The following is a 22,097-nucleotide window of genomic DNA, read 5'->3' as shown; positions in this document are numbered from 1 at the left end:
GTCCCTGGAGCTGTGAAGCAGCAGTGCTAACCACTGTGCTACCGTGCCGCCCGGTATCTGTTTTCACAGCTGCATGAGAGTTCATTGCTGTATCCTGCCTGGCTGTGGAACCATGTGTGAAGTGAAATCACCTGCAGGTACAACAATAAGTAAACTGATCCACAGGAGCATCCTTCATTTTTGTACTGCATCAGATTCTCATTCAACCCTTAAAGTTGAACTGTATTAAAGCCCGACCACTTAGTTCATTGGTTCAGAGCGTATGATCTTTTGCTAAAAATATATTGTCCCAGTTTATCTTTTGTGGCATTCTTTCATTTTTATTTTCAATCACTTGTCATAAAGGGTTTTAAAAACAAGTTAGTGACAGTCAGAACTTTGCTCCAAGCTTAACTGAATACAATAGTTGCAAGTTGCAAGTTTTGGCAGTTGTCTGAAAAACTCGATGGAGGTCACAAGTTACTTTCAAACAAAGTCTGTGATTTATTCAGTGATGAATAATATCGACCACATCTGAAGCAATGCATGTCTTGGAAGTCCTACAAGTTTTTTTTCAGGATATTTAAGGAGCCTGTAGCTGAATATCTGAATCTGGGAACTTCCAGAACATCTAATTCAGATAAATTCTTGTACTGATAAGAGATGCAAGAAAAATACTGTACTTCCTGTATACAAAAAGTTGTGAGGTGGGAAAGCAGCTTGGGGTTTGCATTGGACTATTTTCGGGGCTAGATAAAACATTTCTACTGTATGCACATGCATTTGTTTGAATGCATGAGTTTATGACGTCATTGTTTGCATAATATACAGTAATAGTTATATATTGTTTCATCAGTTCTTCGTGCTAACTGTTTGCTTACTAGCTGAAAAATTACATACTATTACAAAACTGCGATCACTTAATGTTGATGGAAAAGAGCTTATGGTGGCAACGTTTATTTTCTGTAACTGAAATAATTAGTAAAGTTATTCTGTTCATTTTCAGATATTTTACTGAGAGCTCACCAAATTTAATGGTGCTTTTCGAAGCGTATGCTCATGGGACTTGCCTATGAAACTGATTTAAGGTTTGGCAGCTAAAAAGCTTGGATTAGGAGTAAAGATTCAGAAACTTTGCAGGTGTCTCCCAAGTTCTTTGCTACATAGTGACTGTTATTTCTACAGCTTACAATTTGAGTTGTATGGTTATGCATTTGGTTCCTTTGTGTTGCTTCATGGTGTCATGCCTCAGAATTATTGCTTCCAACTGGAGTGCACATATTTGATATTGCACACCCCGGGCAGGCAAATGGCTAATATTCCTTTCATTTCCAGCAATAACGCATTTTTAACTTTTCGGATATCCCTTATTTTCAAAAAAATGTTCAGTGATGATTCCAATTTTTTACTTTTCTTTTTCTTGCTACTTTTTGTCCAGATACGTGGATGATGTTATAGCACGGATTGACAGAATGTTTCCCGATATGTCCATTCACTTGTCCAGGCCAAATGGTTCCTCCGCAGTGCTGCTGGTAAGATCTTCATGTCTGGGGGGAATAGTACAATGGTGTGATTTTTGTGTGTTTAGTATAATATATTAGCCGATCTTTTAGGCTGAGGAAAAATTTGTGGTGGGTAAAAGCAGGGGCCTGTGCCAAGACTTGGTGTTGAAGAAGGGTGTTGGATGGAAGTTTGACAAGTGTGGATAGTTGGATTAAATATCGGAAATGGAAGGTGTTTTTTTTTCTTGAAAAGAACAATAAATATCAGAATCTCAGATTTAAGATAATTTTCAAAAAAGGTGTCGGGAAATTGAGTTTTTTAAGGTAATAAGTTATGATTCGGAATGCTTTATCTGTGATAGTTAGATGCATGGGGCTGGATTGTGGGGGGTGGAACTAGCCTGGCGAGCACACAAAATCCTCTCTTGTGTCTATTGATGTATTTTACCTGCAGCAGGTGAGGCCCGTAGGCCCATGCCATGCAGGAAGCTCGGTAGCTTTGGTTGCGTGGGCTGGATTCAGGCAAGATGGGGATTTTGAGGTTCCTGGGGCCCTTCGAAGGCACATTGCGCCACCCCCACCGCCCCCCACCCACCAATCACATGCATACACGCGCGCCCACACACACAAGGTCATCCCTTTAACTCTCCCTCGGGCCTCTTGAGCCCAGACCCCCACCTCAGTTACTGAGGCCACTGACCCTGGACATAACTGGGCTCCATGACATGATGGAATTGTCTGTAGTCCTAGCTGTGGCCGCTACTCCCTGCAGGAGCTATGGAGTTGTCGACCATCCAATTGGCCAGCAGTTGTCTAAGGCGGGACTTCTTCCTAGGAAAGTCTTTCCTTAAAGCAATTAATGCTGCTCTTAGAGTTACATTGCTGCAGGGCAACCATCGGGATCCTGGATCAGAACCAGGGCGCCCCATAAAATGAAGCCTGTGATTAAAAAGGAAAAGTTTTCAGGCTATGGGGATGGAGCAGGGGACATAGAAACATAGAACATTACAGCGCAGTACAGGCCCTTCGGCCCTCAACGTTGCACCGACCAGTGGTACCAATCTAAAGCCCCTCTAATCTACACTATTCCAATATCATCCATATGTTTATCCAATAACCACTTGAACGCACTCAACGTTGGCGAGTCCACCACTGCTGCAGGCAGGGCATTCCACCCCCTTACTACTCTCTGCGTAAAGAACCTACCTCTAACATCTGTCCTATATCTCTCACCCCTCAATTTAAAGCTATGTCCCCTCGTGCTAGCCAACACCATCCGAGGAAAATAGAAACATAGAAGATAGGAGCAGGAGGAGGCCATTAGGTCCTTCGAGCCTGCTCCACCATTCATTACAATCATGGCTGATTATCCAACTCAGTAGCCTAATCCTGCTTTCTCCCCATAACTTTTGATCCCATTCGCCCCCAAGTGCTCTATCTAGCCGCCTCTTGAATACATTCAATGTTTTGACACCAACTATTTCCTGTGGTAATGAATTCCACAGGCTCACTGTTCTTTTGGGTGAAGAAATGTCTCCTCACCTCCGTCCTAAATGGACTACCCCGCATCCTCAGATTGTGACCCCTGGTTCTGGACTCTCCCACCATCGGGAATATCCTCTCTGCATCTACCCTGACTAGTCCTGTTAGAATTTTATAAGTCTTTGAGATCCTCCCTCATTCGTCTAAACTCCAGCGAAAACAATCCTAACCAACCTCTCCTCATACATCAGTCCCACCATCCCCAAAATCAGCCTGGTAAACCTTCGCTGCACTCCCTCGAGAGCAAGAACATCCTTCCTCAGAAAAGGAGACCAAAACTGCATACAATACTCTAGGTCCGGCCTCACCAAGGCCCTGTATAGTTGCAATAACACATCCCTGCTCCTGTACTCGAAACCTCTCGCAATGAAGGCCAACATGCCATTTGCCTTCTTTGCCGCCTGCTGCACCTGCATGCTTACCTTCAATGACTGGTGCACAGCTCCCGCTGCACACTCCCCTCTCCCAATTTACAGCTATTCAGGTAGGAATCTGCCTTGTTTTTGCTTCCAAAGTAAAATAACCTCACATTTACCCAAATTATACTGCATTTGCCATTGATTTGCCCACTACCCAACTTGTCCAGCTGGGACTAATTCAATTGATCTTTCAAAGAACCAACACAGACACAATGAACTGAGTGGCAACCTTCTGTGCTGTTTGATTCCGTTCTATAAGAGTTAAATATGAGAGAGGAACGTGGAGATACGCAGAAGGTGGATACTGGCCATTGAAATTAAGTCCCAAATGTATTTAAAATTCTCACAAATTATCTTGACCTTTATTTAAAGAATTTATATTGCGTGATGAGAAAGTCACCTTTCAGTGTGATGGTCTCAGCCACTTATTTCTCTCCCACGTTTTTAATAAACTCAGCAGTTTCCAGCAAGATTTTTTTAGTGTGAATCCAATCCAATTACATCACCATGGAGTCTTGTGAGGGGGCTTTCTCACCTGGAATGGTGAGGTTGATCATTACTATTATACCTATGTGGAGTCATTGCGTATAGCCTGTTAGTCAAAGGTTGTTTTTCTCATTCATTCAAAGGTACCAGGTTTTTTTTTTGTTAAAATGCGCACCTAGTAGGTTCAACATTTTACAGTCAAGAACTGTTATTTTAATTTAAATCTTCTACATTTAACCAGAGTATAATATATGGAATGTTTGAATCAAATAATCCCTTTTGTTTCTTTTACCATCCACTGTATGTAAAACAACATTCCTGGGATAGGAACATTCTATTGCATACTTTTAACGTAATTAGATGGGGAACTGAGAAAAGGAAAGCTGGAACATAGCTTATCAATAGAAGATATTAACATTATTGCTGCTTGAATTGGTGTCTGCATTTGTGAATAATGTGCTGCTTAAATAATCAGTGAATATCATGCCTGTGAGAAGGAGAAATGAGTAGATTTTTTAAAGTGGAAAAATTACTTTAGTACACAGTGAGGCTGCAACAACATTCTGTGTTTCTTTTCTTCCTTGCACGCAATTGAAATGATCTTTATCTTCACAACAACACAGGAACATGAAGTTATTCAAGATATAATGTAATAGATATGTGGTACGGTGGTACAGTGGTTAGCACTGCAGCCTCACAGCGTCAGGGACCTGGGTTCAATTCCGGCCTTGTGTGACTGTATGGAGTTTACACATTCTTCCCACGTCTGCGTGGGTTTCCTCTGGTGCTCCGGTTTCCTCTTACAGTCCAAAGATGTGCAGGTTAGATGGACTGACCAAGCTAAATTGCCCTTAGTGTCCAAAGATGTGTTGGTTAGATGGATTATCTATGGTAGATGCTTGGAGGTTACGAAAATAGGGTGGGTGGAATGGGCCTGGGTAAGATGCTCCTCGGAGAGTGGGTGCAGTCTTCATGGGCTGAATGGCCTTCCTTCTGCACTGTAGGGATTCAATGGAATAGGAGCCAGGGTTAGACATGAAGCAATTTCAACACAAGTGTGAGGCAGGACCCAGCTTTGGTTAACATGGACAATGGTAATAGGCAGAACTGTGTTAGGTGAGGCAGCAGAGTTTTAAATGAGCTGAAGTTTACAGAGGATGGAGGCAACCAGGTGAGTGTTGGCAAAATCAATTCTGGAAGTGACAAAGGCATAAAAGAGGATTTCAGTACAGTTGGGCCGCAGGACGTTAAATGAAATAAGCCATCGGGTGAGTGCAGAATAAGAAGGAACTTGTTCAGGGCACTTAATTATTTTATGCAATAGACTGCCACCTAGTGCAGTGAGTTTAGCTTGGTTGAGTCAAAGATGCTAAAGGTGAGTAGAAGCTGATATGGATTTGGCATCAAGATGGAAGCAACATCTCTATGGGTTAGGCTCCATAAAATAAACAATTCCGGCTTCTTCAGAGCGATGAAGATGGTTTTCATTATGTAATGTGAGGAGCCAATCCCATGCTTTTGCGTTGCATGGATTCTGCATAAAAATGTAGCCTAATATACTACAAAACCAGCCTCCCCAAGACTATGTTTAAAGGCAGGAGAACAATGCACAGATTCTATTCTCGTGAAACTGGACCAAATTACGTGGAAATATAAAGATATTTACAGAGGATGTAATAGAAGGGCAACAGGAGGGTTGGTTCAATTATCATGTTAATTTATATCTTCTAAGGGATATTTGGCGCACTTGATTCAATAATTAGTAGCATTGTTTACTTGTGGCAATTAAGTTACGTGGGCAATGTTAATTTTACTCCATTTGTATAAAATTAGTATCTATTCAGCAATTATTCTTAATTATGCAAAGACAGCTAAATATAAAGTTATCAAGATTAAGCTCCTTGAGAAATTTTCTTTGTGATGTCCTGAGCATTAGATTACAAGAGAGTATTTTGGTGGCACGCTGCAAGGGGAAAAGAACGATTGTCTCTTTCATTCAAAAATTTACAAAACAGCAGTGCATAGTTGTCCTATGGTAACAATAACTGATTGCAGTTATATGTGACGAAGCTCAAAAGCTTCCAAAGTCTAATTGGCTATACAAATTGCAACAGCAGAGTTCAGCTGCTCAATAACCTCCCTTGAACATTCGACTTTGTTACAGGATTGCAGGGTTTATTATTTTGTATCATCAAACTTCACTGTATATAAGCACGCTTTTGAATTAAACCATTGATCCATAGAAAAGGTGTGGTGCAGGAAGAAGCCATTCGGCCCATTGTGTCTGTGCCCGACCAAAAAAAAAGGAAAAATAAACCAACTGCTCATTTTAATCACACTTTCCGACACCTGGTCCATAACCTTGTAGGGTACAGTGCTTTAATCGCATATCCAGGTACTTTAAAAAAAAAATGAGTGGAGCTTCAGCCTCAGCTGGCAACTTATGCCGTGCATGCCCGATGCCCACCAGCCTCTGGGTGAAAAGGTTTCCCATCAGGTCTCCATTAACCCTCAGTCATAATTACTTCTAATGAATGTTATACACATGACAGCTGTAGAAGTAACAGTGGAGCTGGATCACATGTCAGTGGGAGAACCTTTAGGGACAGTGTCATTTAATATCAGAACATCTGGGTTAGTCTGGCAAGGAGCAATCCGGAGTAAATTAATAACTGGGGCAGGACCAATTTCAATGAAAATGATTAGCAGGCAAAACACTAATTGAGCGTTGGGCTTTACAGCTGAGATACATTCCCACACAAGGGAATGGTAGGACAAACCAAGCCAGAGTTCCCTGGATGATGGGGGCAAGGTTAAGGTGAAACCGAGAAAGGGTGAGAATCTGGTAAAATTTAGAAAGTCACTGGAAGTGAAAAAGAGCAACAGAGAGGACGTGCGAGGGGACTGGCAGCCGTATAAATGGCAATCCAGAAGTCTTATACAGGTTCATAAATAGTGAAAGGGTAGTAAATGGAGTAAGTCCAATTGGGGACCAAAAGGGGGATTTATACATGGATGCAGAAGGCGTGACTGATGTACTAAATGAGTATTTTGCTCCGTCATCATCAAGGAAGAAGATGCTGCCAAAGTCATAGTAAAAGAGGAGGTAGTTGAGATGGGCTTAAAAATTTGATAGAGGAAGTCTGAGAAATGCTGGCTGTACTGGTAAGTCACCAGGACAGATATTGAGTGAGTTAAAAGTAGGAATGGCTGAGGCACTGGCCATAATACTTCAATCCTCCTAAGATGCAGGGATGCTATCAGAGGACTAGAGAGAGTTACATATGTTAAATCCTTGTTCAAAAAAGGGTGCAAGGATAAACCTCTCAACTACCGGTCAGCAGATTTAACCTTGGTGGTGAAAGAGTTTTTTTAATTTAAATTTTTACTCCATTCTTAAAGTTGCAAAGGCAGCCTGCAGAGTGGACCGAGGAATCCCGAATCCATCCATTTGATTGCTCCAAAATTCAAATTCAAATTGAATCCAATTCATGGACCCCACAAGAGAGTCAAACAAGTTAACAAGAAAAGGCATTGCACCCCGTTTTGGGCTTGACATTTGGTCTCAGCCAAAAGGCTAAGATGCACTCTGAGGTGCTTAATCTTAGTCAAAAGACTGAGAAAATTTTTAGAAACGATAATCTGGAACAAAATTAACAGTCACTTGGGCAAATGTGAATTAATTAAAGAAAGCCAGTATGGAGTTGTTCTGGGTAAATAGTGTTTAATTAATTTGGTTGAGTTTTTGTATTGGGTAACAGAGGTAATGATGAGAGTAATGTGATTGATGTCATTTACATGAACTTCCAAAAGGCATCTCCCAGCGCTAGATTTCCAGTGCCTTCAGCTCCGCGCCAGAAATTGACACGGAGCTGCCTAATATATGCAGACCCTAATTTCCATATATTTTAAATCTCATTAGCGGGCCCGGGACTGAAGTTTCCGGGGCTGCTAACCTCTCCCTCCCGCCAGGAATGGTTCACTCCAGCGAGGTTTACATTAAGTTCCACTTGCAGGGAGCTGGCGGCCCAACCCTGCTGAAGTGGAGGGGGGCAATCGAGGCCTCCTTGGGGGGGGGGGGGGGGTCTGCTGGGCATTGGCACCTTGGCAGTGCCAGCCTGGGCTCCTGGCATTGCCCAAGGGGCAAAATGCCAATGCCCAGGGGGCATATTGGAACTGCCCAAAGCCTTTGCACCCCTGCCATGTTATTGTCCCAAAAGCTGGTAAAGAGTAACCTAGGCCCCAGTGGGTGATGAAGACCGGATTAGCAGCCCTTCTCGACAGATACAAGAGGACAAGACAATGCAAAACCAGTGGTCGGAGTTTTAAACTGAGCCCAGGCTTCAAACTGGATACAATATGCTCCAGTGATCTCGAAACGTCCAACCTTCAAATTGAGATTGAGCCAGTTTGCAAATTCAGCCAGGAATTCACCACCAGCTCCTTGGAGACCGGAGAATACTCCTTCTCTAGCCTTGTTTCCCCTTGTCAACCAAGATGTTCGTCATAGCATGCAGGATTTCAAAGGACTAATGGTGAGCCCCACCAGAAAACTCTCGACTAATAGGATTCTCTTCTCACCTCTCAGTTCATCAACGTGAGCACTAATAGTCTGTGCCGGGGTATCAAGACTGCCATCCACAGCTCCTCTTGCAATGGTAACCAACATCTCATTCCCACGTTACCACCAAAGCATAGGCGCGCTCACCAGCAACACTGCCACTGTTGCGGGGGCACAGTCTCAGGGTATGGGGAGGAACTTTCTTCACTCAAAGTTGTGAATCTTTGGAATTCTCTGCCCGAGGAGGATTGTGAATGCTTCACCGTTTAAGGCTGGGATAAGCAGATTTTTGGTCTGTCAGGGAATGGGCAGGGAAATGGAGCAGAAACCTGGATTCAGCCATGATCTTATTGAATGGTGGAGCAGTCTTGATGTGCTATATGGTTGACTCATCTTATATCTTGTGTTCTTCTATTAATGACCTAGTCTTGGCTGTGCAGGGCACAATTTAAATACTTGCAGATGCATAAAAACCCAGAAACATTGTAAAGTGTGAGAAGAAGTGATAGACTTCTAGAAGACAGATGCAGGCTATTGGAATGGATGAACAGGTGACGTGAAATTTAGTGCAGAGAAGTGAAAATTGAGACATTTTGATAGGAAGAACGAGGAAAGGCAATATATATAATAACGGTTACAATTCTAAAGGGGGTGCAGGAGCAGAAATTGGGATAAATGTTCACAAATCATTGAAGGTGAGAAAGCAGTTAATAAGGCAGATGGGATCCAAAGCTTTATAAATGCAGGCATGTAGTACAAACTTCATAACGTTATGATGGACCTGTTAGCCTTTTCATGAAACACTGGTTCAGCCTCAGATAGAGATTGTGTCCCTTTCTGGACAGCACAGGCTTTGGAGTGGGTACAGAAAAGATTTGCGAGCTATGTGGATAGATTGGTAAAGCTAGCACTATTCTCTTTGGAAAAGTGAAAATTGAGAGAAAATTTGATAGAGGTGTTCAAAATCATGAGGGGTTCAGACAGAGTGGATGGGACAAAACTGTTTACTGTGGTGGACGGAAGGGAGACCAAAAAGTACTGACTTGAAGTGATTAGCAAAAGAGCCAGAGGTGGCATGAATAAAATTTACAATAAAACACAAGTTTGTAGAGGCTGATAAAACACAAGTTCTGTAGAGGCTGATTCAATCATGGCTTTCAAGAAGGAATTGGGTCGTGATCTGAAGACGAAATAGATGCAGGGCTACGATGAAAAGACAGGAAAATGGGACTAAGTTGCTTTTGCGGAGAGCTGGCGCTGATATGACAGGCTGAATGTGCTGTGCTCTAAAGTCTAAACCATACTATGATTCTACTGCTAACTGTGGTACTTGTATGGCAGCCGCCTTGGAAGTAAATGTTAATGTTCTTATGTGACATACATTTGTCAAGAATAATTTATTTCTCGGAAGCAAGAAACTCCTGCTGAAATAGGACAGTGTATTTGCATACTGATGGTGTGAATTGTACTTACTGCTTCAGCACTTGTCAGAATGCTTTATTGGTATTTAAATGTGTAAATTGGAATTCCATTCAACCTCGCGTGCAATAAATAGATTTACCAATTGCTCTATTAATTATTTTGTCAGTTAGGAAGCAGGATGCAAGTCTTCACTTGAATGGATAGACTTGTATTTTACCAAATGTATTCAACCAGTAAACATTGTAGCTAACATGCTTGAGAAATAAGAAATCAAAGATGTTCTTGTAATGGACAGTAACCCATTTGTTGGTACAAAGTCATAAGTTGGTGGGTATTTTGATGATATTGGAAGACGGGGTCTCCTACCAATTGCTTAAAATATTAGCTGAGTGTTGTGGAAATACTAACGGTCAAAATTAAAGGTAAAATTTGTCTTCCTGGAACTGTTCATCTCTGCTTGTGTGGCACACTTTTTTTTAGTTTCCCATTCTTGCTCCTTTTTAGTTTTCCTCTTCACGTGTGTGCGTGTGTTAATTGCTGTCTCATCCATGTCCTTTTATTCTCGCCTTATCCATCTCACATATACCTTTACTGAATTTTTAGCTTGAAATGTGTTTTTTTAGGTCTGTTTATGCAACAAGATGTCATTCATCAGGTCTTGTATTTGATTTTGATAGAGGGGTGGGGTTGAAAAGGGTATATTCTCGCAGTTCTGGTAACATCTTTGTATATCTTTTTTTTGCAACTTCTCTAGTGCCTCCATATCCTTTTTGCACTGATGATTAGGGCTATACACCAAGTGTTGTCCAACCAAAGTTTATTGAGTGCAGCAGAAACTTTTCTCTATCCCTCCAGAAATAAACTCCAGTGCCTGGTTTGTTATTCTTATTTAAAGACCATAGTAACCCACCTCACTACTTGTAGTAATATTATTAATGTAAATTGTGAACAACATTAATCCTTGTGGAACTCCACATTCCATCTTCCAAATAACTTTTGCCTATTCTCTGCTTTGTGTCTTGTGATGTGGAGATGCCGGCGTTGGACTGGGGTAAACACAGTAAGAGTTTTAACAACACCAGGTCAAAGTCCAACAGGTTTATTTGGTAGCAAATGCCATTCCGCATTTGGTAGCCATTTGGCATTTGCTACCAAATGCAAATGGCATTTGCTACCAAATAAACCTGTTGGACTTTAACCTGGTGGTGTTAAAACTATTATTGTGTCTTGTGAGCAGCTAACTATATATTCTCCTACTTTATCCCCTGACATGGCATGCTGTGGGGTTTTTTTCTCTCTGTGCTGAGGATTGATAAATACCATAACCAGTAACTCAGCAGAAAAGCCTCAGTAATTACATTTTTACAGATTATCACCTTAAGTGCACTCTATTTCCTGAAAATATGGGATCTAAGATCTGGAATTGAAATGAAACATATTTTTGACCTGAAAAGAAATTACATGGAAAAATCATTATTCATTTAGCAGATTTCCTGGGTACTGTTTCCTTATTTACCTGAATTTACTTCATCCTCATTAGCAGTTGACACTGACAAAACTTTTCCTTCAAACCCTTTCCTCCATTGCTCAGCATTGAGATACTGCCCTCACTCAGTTTCACTCTTTGCAATACAGCAGTAGTCAAAGCATCTTTAGCAATGACTCCTCATCCCACCCCTTCCCATTTTGTCTAACTCACTCTGTTGCTGACCTATGTTCTGCATTCCTAACCCCTCAAATTAAACATTCTCATATTTGTGTTAAGCAGCAAGTGGTAGCACTCTTGCCTCTGAATTACATGGTGTTGTGTATTGTAAAGCAATGCATCTGTGTGGTTAGTCACATGACATGCTGTGACATCACCAGAGGCATTCGTGGGGTTTTTTAAAATCTCCTCCATGTTGGACTTCAATCAGACACCACCTTGTAAATAAAGCAGCATTGGTTTGTTTCAGTAACCCACGGTGTGGCACCTCAGAAATCCTTTTCCCTTGTTGTCAAATCGGTCAGAAATAATTACGCATAAAGAACAAGGAAAAAACTGACTATGAAATTGGTTTTAAGCCGAAATTTACCAAATCCTGAAGTTTTTCTTTTCAACCTCAACTTCAGCGTGAAATGGAGCATCGACACCGGGAAGACAAAAGAAAAATAGCCTTCAGTGCTTATCCTCCACTGCAAGAAAAACCAGGAGTAGTGTTGAAAAAGAAGAGTTTGCTTATTGTTTTAAGGCTGGGTAGACTTCCAAAGGGCGGGACCTTGTACATGGGAATGCAGCAATGGGATATTCGCGCTCATAAAAAGAGCGTGCCTAAAAAGGGAAGCTACAGCTCCCAATTAAAAAAGACAACAGCCAAACAGGAATTACACGTCTTCTTGCCTCCACTCAAGTCATGGATCCGAGGGTATTCCCAAACACCTTCCTACACTTCTCCAGAAGTGTTCCTGCTGTCATTCAATTGGTTAATTGTTCCCCAATTTAGTTTGATTTTGTTTAACCACATTCTTCCAAAGAGTGGAGGAAAGTTTTCCTTTACTATGTGCAAAGGCAATTCTAATGATTGACCATTAGCTTCTACTTGAACCATGATATATCCCTTCTGCATTTATTTTCTTATTCATGTTAGAGCCCCCACTTGAGTACATCAGTGACATGCTTGAATTTTAAGAGATTTCTTTCTGTCCGTCCTTATCTTGTGTATTTTGGCTCTAGCTCCAATTTGGGAAACTTTGTTCGCAGCCAGTTCCATGGACACCACAACCTGAAGGAGCAGTGCTCCGAAAGCTTATGGTATTTGCTACCAAATAAATCTGTTGGACTTTAACCTGGTGTTGTGAGACTTCTTACTGTGTTCACCACAACCTCAACAGGAAGTTTTAGTGTTAAAGAGTTTTTCAGTGAGCAATTGTCTTTGAATTGCTTCATTTTGAAGTCCCCACAAAAAAGTCTGTCTCGTAGAGTGTCTTCGAGCCAAACTCTCAGTTCTTTGCCAATATTCTCAGTGTTGCAACACATTGCCATATATTTCCGCCCTCTTTTTGGCTCCATCGATGAAATCGGAATCTCTCAGCAATTATTAGTGGTTTTGGCGAGAAATTTCTTTCAAGAATCTTGGTCAGTTCCTCGTAGGTTTTTCCACCAGGTTTCTCAGGATGGAGAAGGCTCTGTAGCAGGTCGTCTTGTTTGGGGAATGAACTTACCCTGCTTGTCCCCCGACACTAAGGTGGGGTATTAACCTGGCCAATCAACCTAACTCACACATCTTTGGCGGAAACTGGAGCACCTGGAGGCAACCCATGCAGACACGGGAAGAATGTGCAAACTCCACACAGTTACCTGAGGCCGGAATTGAACCCGAGTCCCTGGCGCTGTGAGGCAGTAGCGCTAACCATTGTGCCACCGTGCCACCCAGCCATTCTCCAATAGGACATGAGAAAGTTGTTTACTCTCCTGGATCGCGAACCTTCGTCATTTGGTACGTGTCTGTGACTGGACTAGCTTCTCTGCCAATCCATCAGTGGACGGATTATATGGGGCAGTCCATAAGTGTTGTATATTATTATCCTTGAAGTAATCCACAAATTCCTGAGATGTGAATTGTGTCCCATTATCGCTGACTAGTTGTTCAGGGCATCCAAATCCTGTGAACACTGACCCAACTCCTCAATTGATTTCATCATCCTGACTTCGGGCCACTTTGCGCGTCTACTAGGGCAAGAAACATGGAGCCTTCAGTGGGTCCTGCAAATTTTCTGTGTCCTCTGCCAAGGTTGTTTTGATCAGTCCAAGAGGTGAAGTGGTTATAGAGGTGGAGTATTCCGTATTCTTAAAATCATAGCGTCGCCACACTGCAGGAGGAGGTCATTCAGCCCATCAAGTCTGCACCAACTCTCCGAAAGAGCATCTTATCCAGGCCCAGCCCCCAACCTATCCCCAAAACCCTGTGCATTTACCATGGCTAATCCTGCTAACCTACACATCTTTGGAAATTAAGGGGCGATTTAGCATGGCCATTTCACCTAACCTGCACATCTTCGACAGTGGATGGAAACCAGAGCACCTGGAGGAACCACTCTCCTCTCCCCCCCCCCCCCCCCCATAACACTCGACTAATTTTAGATCAAAAATCTATCACACACATTCAGTGACTAAGAGTCCACTGCTCTCTTGGAATTCCAAAAAATACCCTGAGAGAAGAAATTCCTCCTCCTCTCAGTCCTAAATGGGAGATTTCTTATTTTGAAACCGTGGCCTGTAGTTCTATATTCCCCAGGAGGGGAAACATTCTCTCAACATCTACCTTGTCAAGCCCTCTCAGAATCTTATTTTCAATGTGATCGCCTGTCATTCTTCTAAACTCCAATAAGTATAGGCCCAACCTGCTCAACCTTCCCTCATAAAACAAGCCCTTCATCCCGCGAATCAACCCAGTGAGTCTCCAGTGCAACTATATCTCTCCTTAATGAGACTGACACTACACAGTACTCTCTCTGTATGATCACACCAATGCACTGTACAGTTGTAACTAGTCTTCCTTACTTTATATTTGAACCCTTTGCAATAAAGTTGTCTTAATTACATGCTATCCTTGGAAAATTCATGCACATGATATTGACTGCATATCCTCAAAGAGCTCTTAATTAAATTTGTTAGACATGACTTACCTTTTTGCAATCTGTGCTGGCTATCCTAATGCAAATGGCATGTAATGAAAAAGGGACTAACCGCTATAGCTGTGTATAAATATGAATACCATTTCACCCAGGTTGTAAAATTGACACAAAGGCCTGGGTGTAGGGCATGTTGGATGCTAACCTGCATTCTAACGTTTTGTGGTTCATGTATGATGACGTCCAAATCCTCCTGTACTGCAGCATGCTGCAGACTTCCTCCATTGAAATAATGTTCTGCTTTTCAATTTTTGTGGCTAAAGTGAGCAACCTCATGTTTTCCCATAGTGTACTCCAGCTGCCAATTTTTTGCCCTTTTGCTTAACCTAATCATAACCCTTTGCATGCTCTTTGGGTCCTCCTTGCAACATGTTTGCCTACCTTTTGGCTACATTACACTCCGTTCCTTCATCCAAGTAATTAATATAGATTGTAAATATTTGAGACCCCAGCATTGATTCATAGAACATAGAAAACTACAGCACAAAACAGGCCCTTCGGCCCCACAAGTTGTGCCGAACGTATCCCTACCTTTTAGGCCTACCTTTAACCCTCCATCCTATTAAGTCCCATGTACTCATCCAGGAGTCTCTTAAAAGACACAATTGAGTTTGCCTCCACCACCATTGACAGCAGCCGATTGCACTCGCCCACCACCCTCTGTGTGAAAAACTTCCCCCTAACATTTCCCCTGTACCTACCCCCCAGCACCTTGAACCTGTGTCCTCTCGTAGCAGCCATTTCCACCCTGGGAAAAAGCCTCTGAGCTTTTTCCGCCCGATCTATGCCTCTCAACATCCTATATACCTCTATTAGGTCTCCTCTCATCCTACGTCTCTCCAAGGAGAAAAGACCGAGCTCCCTCAGCCTATCCTCATAAGGCATGCCACTCAATCCAGGCAACATCCTTGTAAATCGCCTCTGCACCCTTTCAATCTTTTCCACATCCTTCCTGTAATGAGGCGACCAGAATTGAGCACAGTACTCCAAGTGGGGTCTGACGAGGGTCCTGTCTAGCTGCATCATTATCCCCGGACTCCTAAACTCAATCCCTCGATTGATAAAGGCCAGCTCTGGTAACCCATTAGTTTCAATTTACCAACCCATTTATCTTGGCTCTTTGGTTTCTTTTACTTAGCCAATCCAGCATCCGTGCTATTATATTACCTCTAAAACCAATTACCCTAAGACTGGACCTAGAATACGTGAATGTGAAATGCTGCCCTACTACCTTCTGCGGAAGTTCACCTCTGTTATCCTGATAGCAGTTTGCATCCCACTCTATTTAGACATGAAGGCCACACTGGACGAAATATATACCACCACAAATAGCCTTGAGACGAAACACCACGACGCCTTGTTCATTGTGGGCGGGGACTTCAACCATGTCAAACTCACGAGTGTCCCACCAAGATACCCCCACACGTCTCCTGTTTCATAGTGGCCCAAACATCCTTGGCCACTGCTACACAACCATCAAACATGCCTACCACTCTATCACCCATCCACATTTGGGCAAATCAGACCACAAGGCTATGCTGCTGCTCCCGGTTTACAAGCAATAACTGAAATGGGAGAATCCGATTTTAAAGTTGTGCAATGTTGGTCTGAGAAATTGGATGATCTCCTACGGACCTGCTTCGAGTCATTGGACAGGTCAATATTTAAGAACTCAGTAACCAACCTGAATGAGTATGCCACTACAGTGACAGACTTCATTAGTAAGTGTGTACGTAGAAGATTGTGCCAAAGAAGCAAAGCCGTGTTTCCCAACCGGAAACCATGGGTGAACACGGATATCCACTGCTTGCTGAAGTCCAGGTCTGAGGTGTTCAAGTCAGGTGACCCTGACCTTCAAGAAATCCAGATACAATCTACGGAGAACCATCGAAGATGCCAAGAGACAGTACCGAAACAGGCTAGCCACACGGACTCCCACTGATTTTGGCAAGACTGCAAGACATTACGGGCTACAAGAGCGAAGGCATGTAGAATTGCTGGCTCCAATGCACCCCTTGCCGATGCACTCAACACATTCTATGCCTCTTTTGAGCAAGAGGTCAGCGAGAGCGCACCTTCCACCCCGTAAGCCTCAGTCAAACTAGTATCCAAGATCGCCAGTGCAGACGTCCAATCAGCCCTCTTGAAAGTTAATCCATTGAAATCGACTGGCCCAGAAGGGGTACCCGGATGAGCACTCAATCTTGCACGGACTAGCTGGTGGGGATATTCGCAAACATCTTTAACTTCTACACCAACCTGAGGTCCTTACCTGCTTCAAAAGGACGACCGTCATCTCATGAGATCTTGTGTTTTGTTGTAATTTTTATGTGGCAGCTTTTTGAATGACATTTGGAAATAGAAGTACACTGGTTCCTCTTTATCCATCGAGCCCTACGCCCAGCCCTTGTGCCAATCTTACAACCCAGATGACGTGGTATTCCACATTTTATACACAGCTATAGCATTTGGTCCCTTTTTTCATTACTTGATGCAATTTAAATTAAGATAGCCCCCACAGATGTATAAAAAGAAGTAAGTCATTTCTAATGAATTTAATAAGAGTTCTTTGAGGATATGCAGTGAATATCATGTGGGTGAATTTTCCATGGATGATTAGGAGGCTTATGGATGAAACTGAAACACGCGCAGTACAAAAGGAAATGTTCATATGGATAGAAAATGAACTGATGGACAGAAAATAGAGTAATGGTTGAGTGGTGTTATTCAAAATAGTGGAACATAATCATAGAAATCATAGAAACCCTACAGTACAGAAAGAGGCCATTCGGCCCATCGAGTCTGCACCGACCACAATCCCACCCAGGCCCTACCCCCATATCCCTACATATTTTACCCGCTAATCCCTCTAATCTACGCATCCCAGGACACTAAGGGGCAATTTTTAGCATGGCCAATCAACCTTACCCACACATCTTTGGACTGTGGGAGGAGACCGGAGCACCCGAAGGAAACCCACGCAGACACGAGGAGAATGTGCAAACTCCACACAGACAGTGACCCAAGCCGGGAATCGAACCCAGGTCCCTGGAGCTGTGAAGCAGCAGTGCTAACCACTGTGCTACCGTGCCGCCCACCACGGTACCACCACAGTACCACCACTGTGCTACCGTGCCGCCGCCCACATAAATAGCCAGGATCAGATTTCCTATATAAAGAGCAAGGTTGCGATGCCAAAATATGCAGACCACACAAAAATAGGCAAATTAACTGCAAACTTCAACTTCAGAAGTACTTGGAGAGATCAGTAGATTGGGCACTTAGATATCAGATGAAATTTATTGTATAGAAATGTGTTGCGACGCATTTCGGAAGGAAAGGAGACAAAATCAATACTAAATGATGAGGTGATTTGAGGGGTTCAGACACGTAAGCCTCACAAAGTGGGAGGATAAATTGATAAAGCTGTAGGAAACCAAATGGGATCCCAGGGGAAGAAGGTGCAAAAACAAAATGCTAAATTTGTATACGTCATTGTTTTGGCTGCAGTTAATTTTTGGCACTCTTAATTTTTAGGAAGAAAGTTTAAGATAATGAAAGTGACACGTTTAGATTGTCAATAATAAATTTTGTCAATAAATAATAATAAATTGTCAATAAATAAATTTCACACAGAGGGTGGTGGGCGAGTGGAATCGGCTGCCGTCAGTGGTGGTGGAGGCAAACTCAATAGGGTCTTTTAAGAGACTCCTGGATGAGTACATGGGACTTAATAGGATGGAGGGTTATAGGTAGGCCTAAAAGGTAGGGAAATGTTCAGCACAACTTGTGGGGCCGAAGGGCCTGTTTTGTGTTGTAGTTTTCTATGTTTCTATGTAAATGGTTTTACTTAAGAGGAAATCTTAGACAAATGCTCAAGAGAGAGAGAAAAGTTCCACTGGTCAGTGATTCAATAACTAATGGGCATCAATTTATCTCTACTAAAATCAATGCAAGATTTTGCATCAATAAGATTTTTTTATGTGGAAGGTTGTTTGAATACGTTTTTCCCTACAGACACAATGGTGAAAGCAGAATCCAGAATAGTTTTTACAATGCTAGTGAGAAATATTTGAAAAATACAAAAATGTAAAGGGTGTTTAGGGTGGCACAGTGGTTAGCGCTGCTGCCTCACAGCGCCAGGCACCCAGGTTTGATTCCAGCCTCGGGTCACTGTCTGTGTGGAGTTTGCACTTTCTCCCCGTGTCTGCGTGGGTTTCCTCCGGGTGCTCTGGTTTCCTCCCACAGTCCAAAGATGTGCGGGGTTAGGTTGATTGACCATGCTAAATTGACCCTAGTGTCAGGGAGATTAGCAGGGTAAATGTGTGGGGTTACGGGAATAGGGCCTGGGTGGGATTGTGGTCGGTACAGATTTGATGGGCTGAATGGCCTCCTTCTGTACTGTAGGGATTCTATGATTCCTATATGGTAAGAGGAACAGATTGGGCAGTGGGATTAAAATGGATAGCCTTTTCAAAGAACTATGCTGAATCACCTCTTGAGCTTAAAATTAAGATTCTATATGTGAAGATGTCAAAGAAAGATTGATCATTTATTTTGAAATTGGTTATATTTATGGAAACAAGCTTTTGGACCTCAATTTTGATAAAAAGTCAGTGTTGCAGAGGCGCTGCAACAAAATGTGTAAAAGCAATTGACAAGTCATGTTCCTCAAAAAATAGCAGTAGTGCAGGAAGCTGTATTGAAGGAGAGTACAACTTGCACCTCGGTGATGAAATAAGACAGTTTACCAAGAGTAATGAAAGGCATTACAAAGAAAAGAATCCTAATCCTCAAGTTACTCCCTGGGGGGTGCCCAGAGAATGGTTTGATGAAAGGTGATAGCTGTCTGCTTTGAAAATACTCATGAGAAGGATGCCTGGATCCCTGTGGACTGCTGATGCTATTGACTGAGAAGAAATGACAGCCTGATCTACATTTGAAACCAGTTGCCAAGTTTAAAAGTAAAAGTGTTGAGCAAAAAAAAGGGCCATTAGCAGTTCATCTTAGTTTTTTTGAGCAAAACATTCTCAAAGAAATCATAGAAACCCTACAGTGCAGAAGGAGGCCATTCGGCCCATCGAGTCTGCACCGACCACAATCCCACCCAGGCCCTACCCCCACATATTTACCCGCTAATCCCTCTAACCTACGCATCTCAGGACTCTAAGGGGCAATTTTTAACCTGGCCAATCAACCTAACCCGCACATCTTTGGACTGTGGGAGGAAACCGGAGGAAACCCACGCAGACACGAGGAGAATGTGCAAACTCCACACAGACAGTGACCCAAGCCGGGAATCGAACCCAGGTCCCTGGAGCTGTGAAGCAGCAGTGCTAACCACTGTGCTACCGTGCCGCCCCAATTTGTTAATTTGCCGTCCCATTCTGTTCATTCTGTTAATGCTTACAAAGAACATTTGAATGGGAAGATATTCAGTTGGTTGGCCTGTGAATGTCAAATACATTGTGATCATTGAACCTATAAATTCTTTGAGATTTTAGAAACTTCACACTGGTTCTTGTACATCGACAAACTTTATCACAACACTGACTTGAACGTAATTTGCTTGCTTGGGGTCCGGAGAATTCATTTCGGAAAGATAAGGTTTAGCACAACAATAAACTGAATTTCAAAAAAGAAAATTGAGGTTTTAAGGAAAGAAGCAATTGCTGGGCAAAAGTACAGCTATGTCAAAGCAATAAATCGTTAAGTTTTTAAAAAAGCTTAAGTTATAAAAATGACGAGTGTGAGAGGGTCAGTGATTGTGAGTGGGTGCATGTGTTTGGTGTGTGGCGCAGAGACTGAATAAGAAACCTGATACTGACGTAAGGTAGACTGTCACTCAGTTCTCTCGCACCTGCTCTCACTCGCGCCCTCGTGCATTCAAACACCCTGGGATCATCTCTTTCCCAGCCCCCAACTTTGCTCTGGGCCAGATGTGCCTGGCTGTCCATCAATGTCGGTGTGAGCTGCCCCTCCAGTCAGAGATTGGGGCCGATTCTCCTAGCCCGCTGTGCAGCGCAACAGGCCAGGAGACATCAGCGGATGCCACTTTGCAGGTTTTCGCTGGGCGCCACGGCCTCCACACGTCTCTGGAGCAAGGATTTCCGGGGTAATCAACTCGCAGATGCTAATCGACATTTCCATTTGATTGGCATCTCTCTTTCTCCTCCCCCCCCCCCCCCCCCCCCCCCCCCCGCATCTCTCTTTCTCCCTCCCCCCCCCCCCCACCCCCAGCCAAGAGTGGTTCACTCTAGCGGGGTTTGCAACAGCTCCTCACTAATGGGGAGCAGCCACTGGACTGAAGAGAGGCCATTGAGGCTTCCCCAGGAGGCCAACTTGGGGGTTGGGGCCATCGGAGCTTGCCCGGGGAGGTCTGGGAGGCCAGCAATTGGGGATGGGCGGGTCGGCAATGGCAGCGATGAGGGGTTGTGGGGCTGGCTAGCGATCTGAAGGCCGGCAATGTGGGGCCACTGCGCATGCGTCGACCTGTCAGTGTGGAGATCTGCGCATGTGCAGTGGCCTGCTCAGTGCTGTACTGCCAGCCTCTCCTGCGGAAATAGGCTCCACCTCTTGATTTTCAGAGTGAATGGGCAAGGTAGTGAGGGCGGGGTGGTAGAAGGCTCGGTTTGGGAGGTGGTTGGGTATTAGTTTAGTCAGGTGTTCATAGGATGCTTGGTTGGGATCGAGGGCTGTAGTTGGTTGGCGGGAGGATCATTGTGAGAAATTGGTGTGGGGGTGGTTCAGTTTTATGGTTACCTTGATGTTAGGAATTTTTTGTTTAATGTTTCCTGGTTAACTATCCAAGGAAAAATCATGTTGCTATAAGTACCTAGTTCCTGGTTTTTGGTAATATTTTGGAGTTTTTCTTTAGCTCTGGGAAGATTAAGTCTTAACTGTGGAAAATGGAATAAATGCAACTAAAGCACCTTGAAAACCATTACACTTAAAAGTTGGGGCTGTGTTGATTTAAGGGGTTAACACCTAGAAAGATAAGACCATAAAACAGCAGGTGGGCTTACTTAGCTGGAAAATTGGAGATGTGGTGTTTATACTGCTTTCAAAGAAATACAACCCAGACAGGAGTTTTTCATTTGGGAGTTAATGCTTTTAAATTAATTATAGCTTTTAGTGAGCCCTGGAAAGCAACATCATCAAGGAGATGGACGAAGCTTAATAAAGTTCTAGAGTTCCAATTTGTTGGAGGAGCAAGCATTTAGTAGTAAGAGAAAAGGCCATATCAGAAGGTTCTACTGTTAAGTGTTGTTGTTAGCTGACTGTGTAATTGAGGCTTAGGTGAAGTCACAAGACCTATTTGATAGCTCTATGCAGCTAGGGCTCAGAAGAAGCCTTGGGAGCCATTGATAGTTTGGTGCAACTGGGGAGAATCGAGCTTGGTGAAATTCAGGGACAGTGCCTTTGAAACCACCTTTCAAATGCTGAAATTATAGTGGTAACTAGAGGCTAGAATGTGGACTTGAAAATCCAGAAGAATGGAGTTTTGGGAGATGA

At 43.1% G+C, this 22,097-nt stretch overlaps 1 protein-coding gene across 1 annotated transcript in view; it reads left to right on the top strand.

Moving 5' to 3' along the window:
* Positions 1-22,097, top strand: part of med27 (mediator complex subunit 27) — a 251,803-nt gene that overhangs the window by 148,250 nt on the left and 81,456 nt on the right. The window contains exon 4 of the mRNA XM_078226371.1: positions 1,418-1,511. Coding sequence (XP_078082497.1) covers positions 1,418-1,511 — 94 coding nt within the window. The remainder of the gene's footprint in view (positions 1-1,417; positions 1,512-22,097) is intronic.

The sequence above is a fragment of the Mustelus asterias genome, chromosome 13 (genome assembly GCF_964213995.1).
Source record: "Mustelus asterias chromosome 13, sMusAst1.hap1.1, whole genome shotgun sequence".
Taxonomy (NCBI): domain Eukaryota; kingdom Metazoa; phylum Chordata; class Chondrichthyes; order Carcharhiniformes; family Triakidae; genus Mustelus; species Mustelus asterias.
Note: the sequence above shows the minus strand (reverse complement) of the source record. Positions and strands in the feature narration are given on the sequence as shown.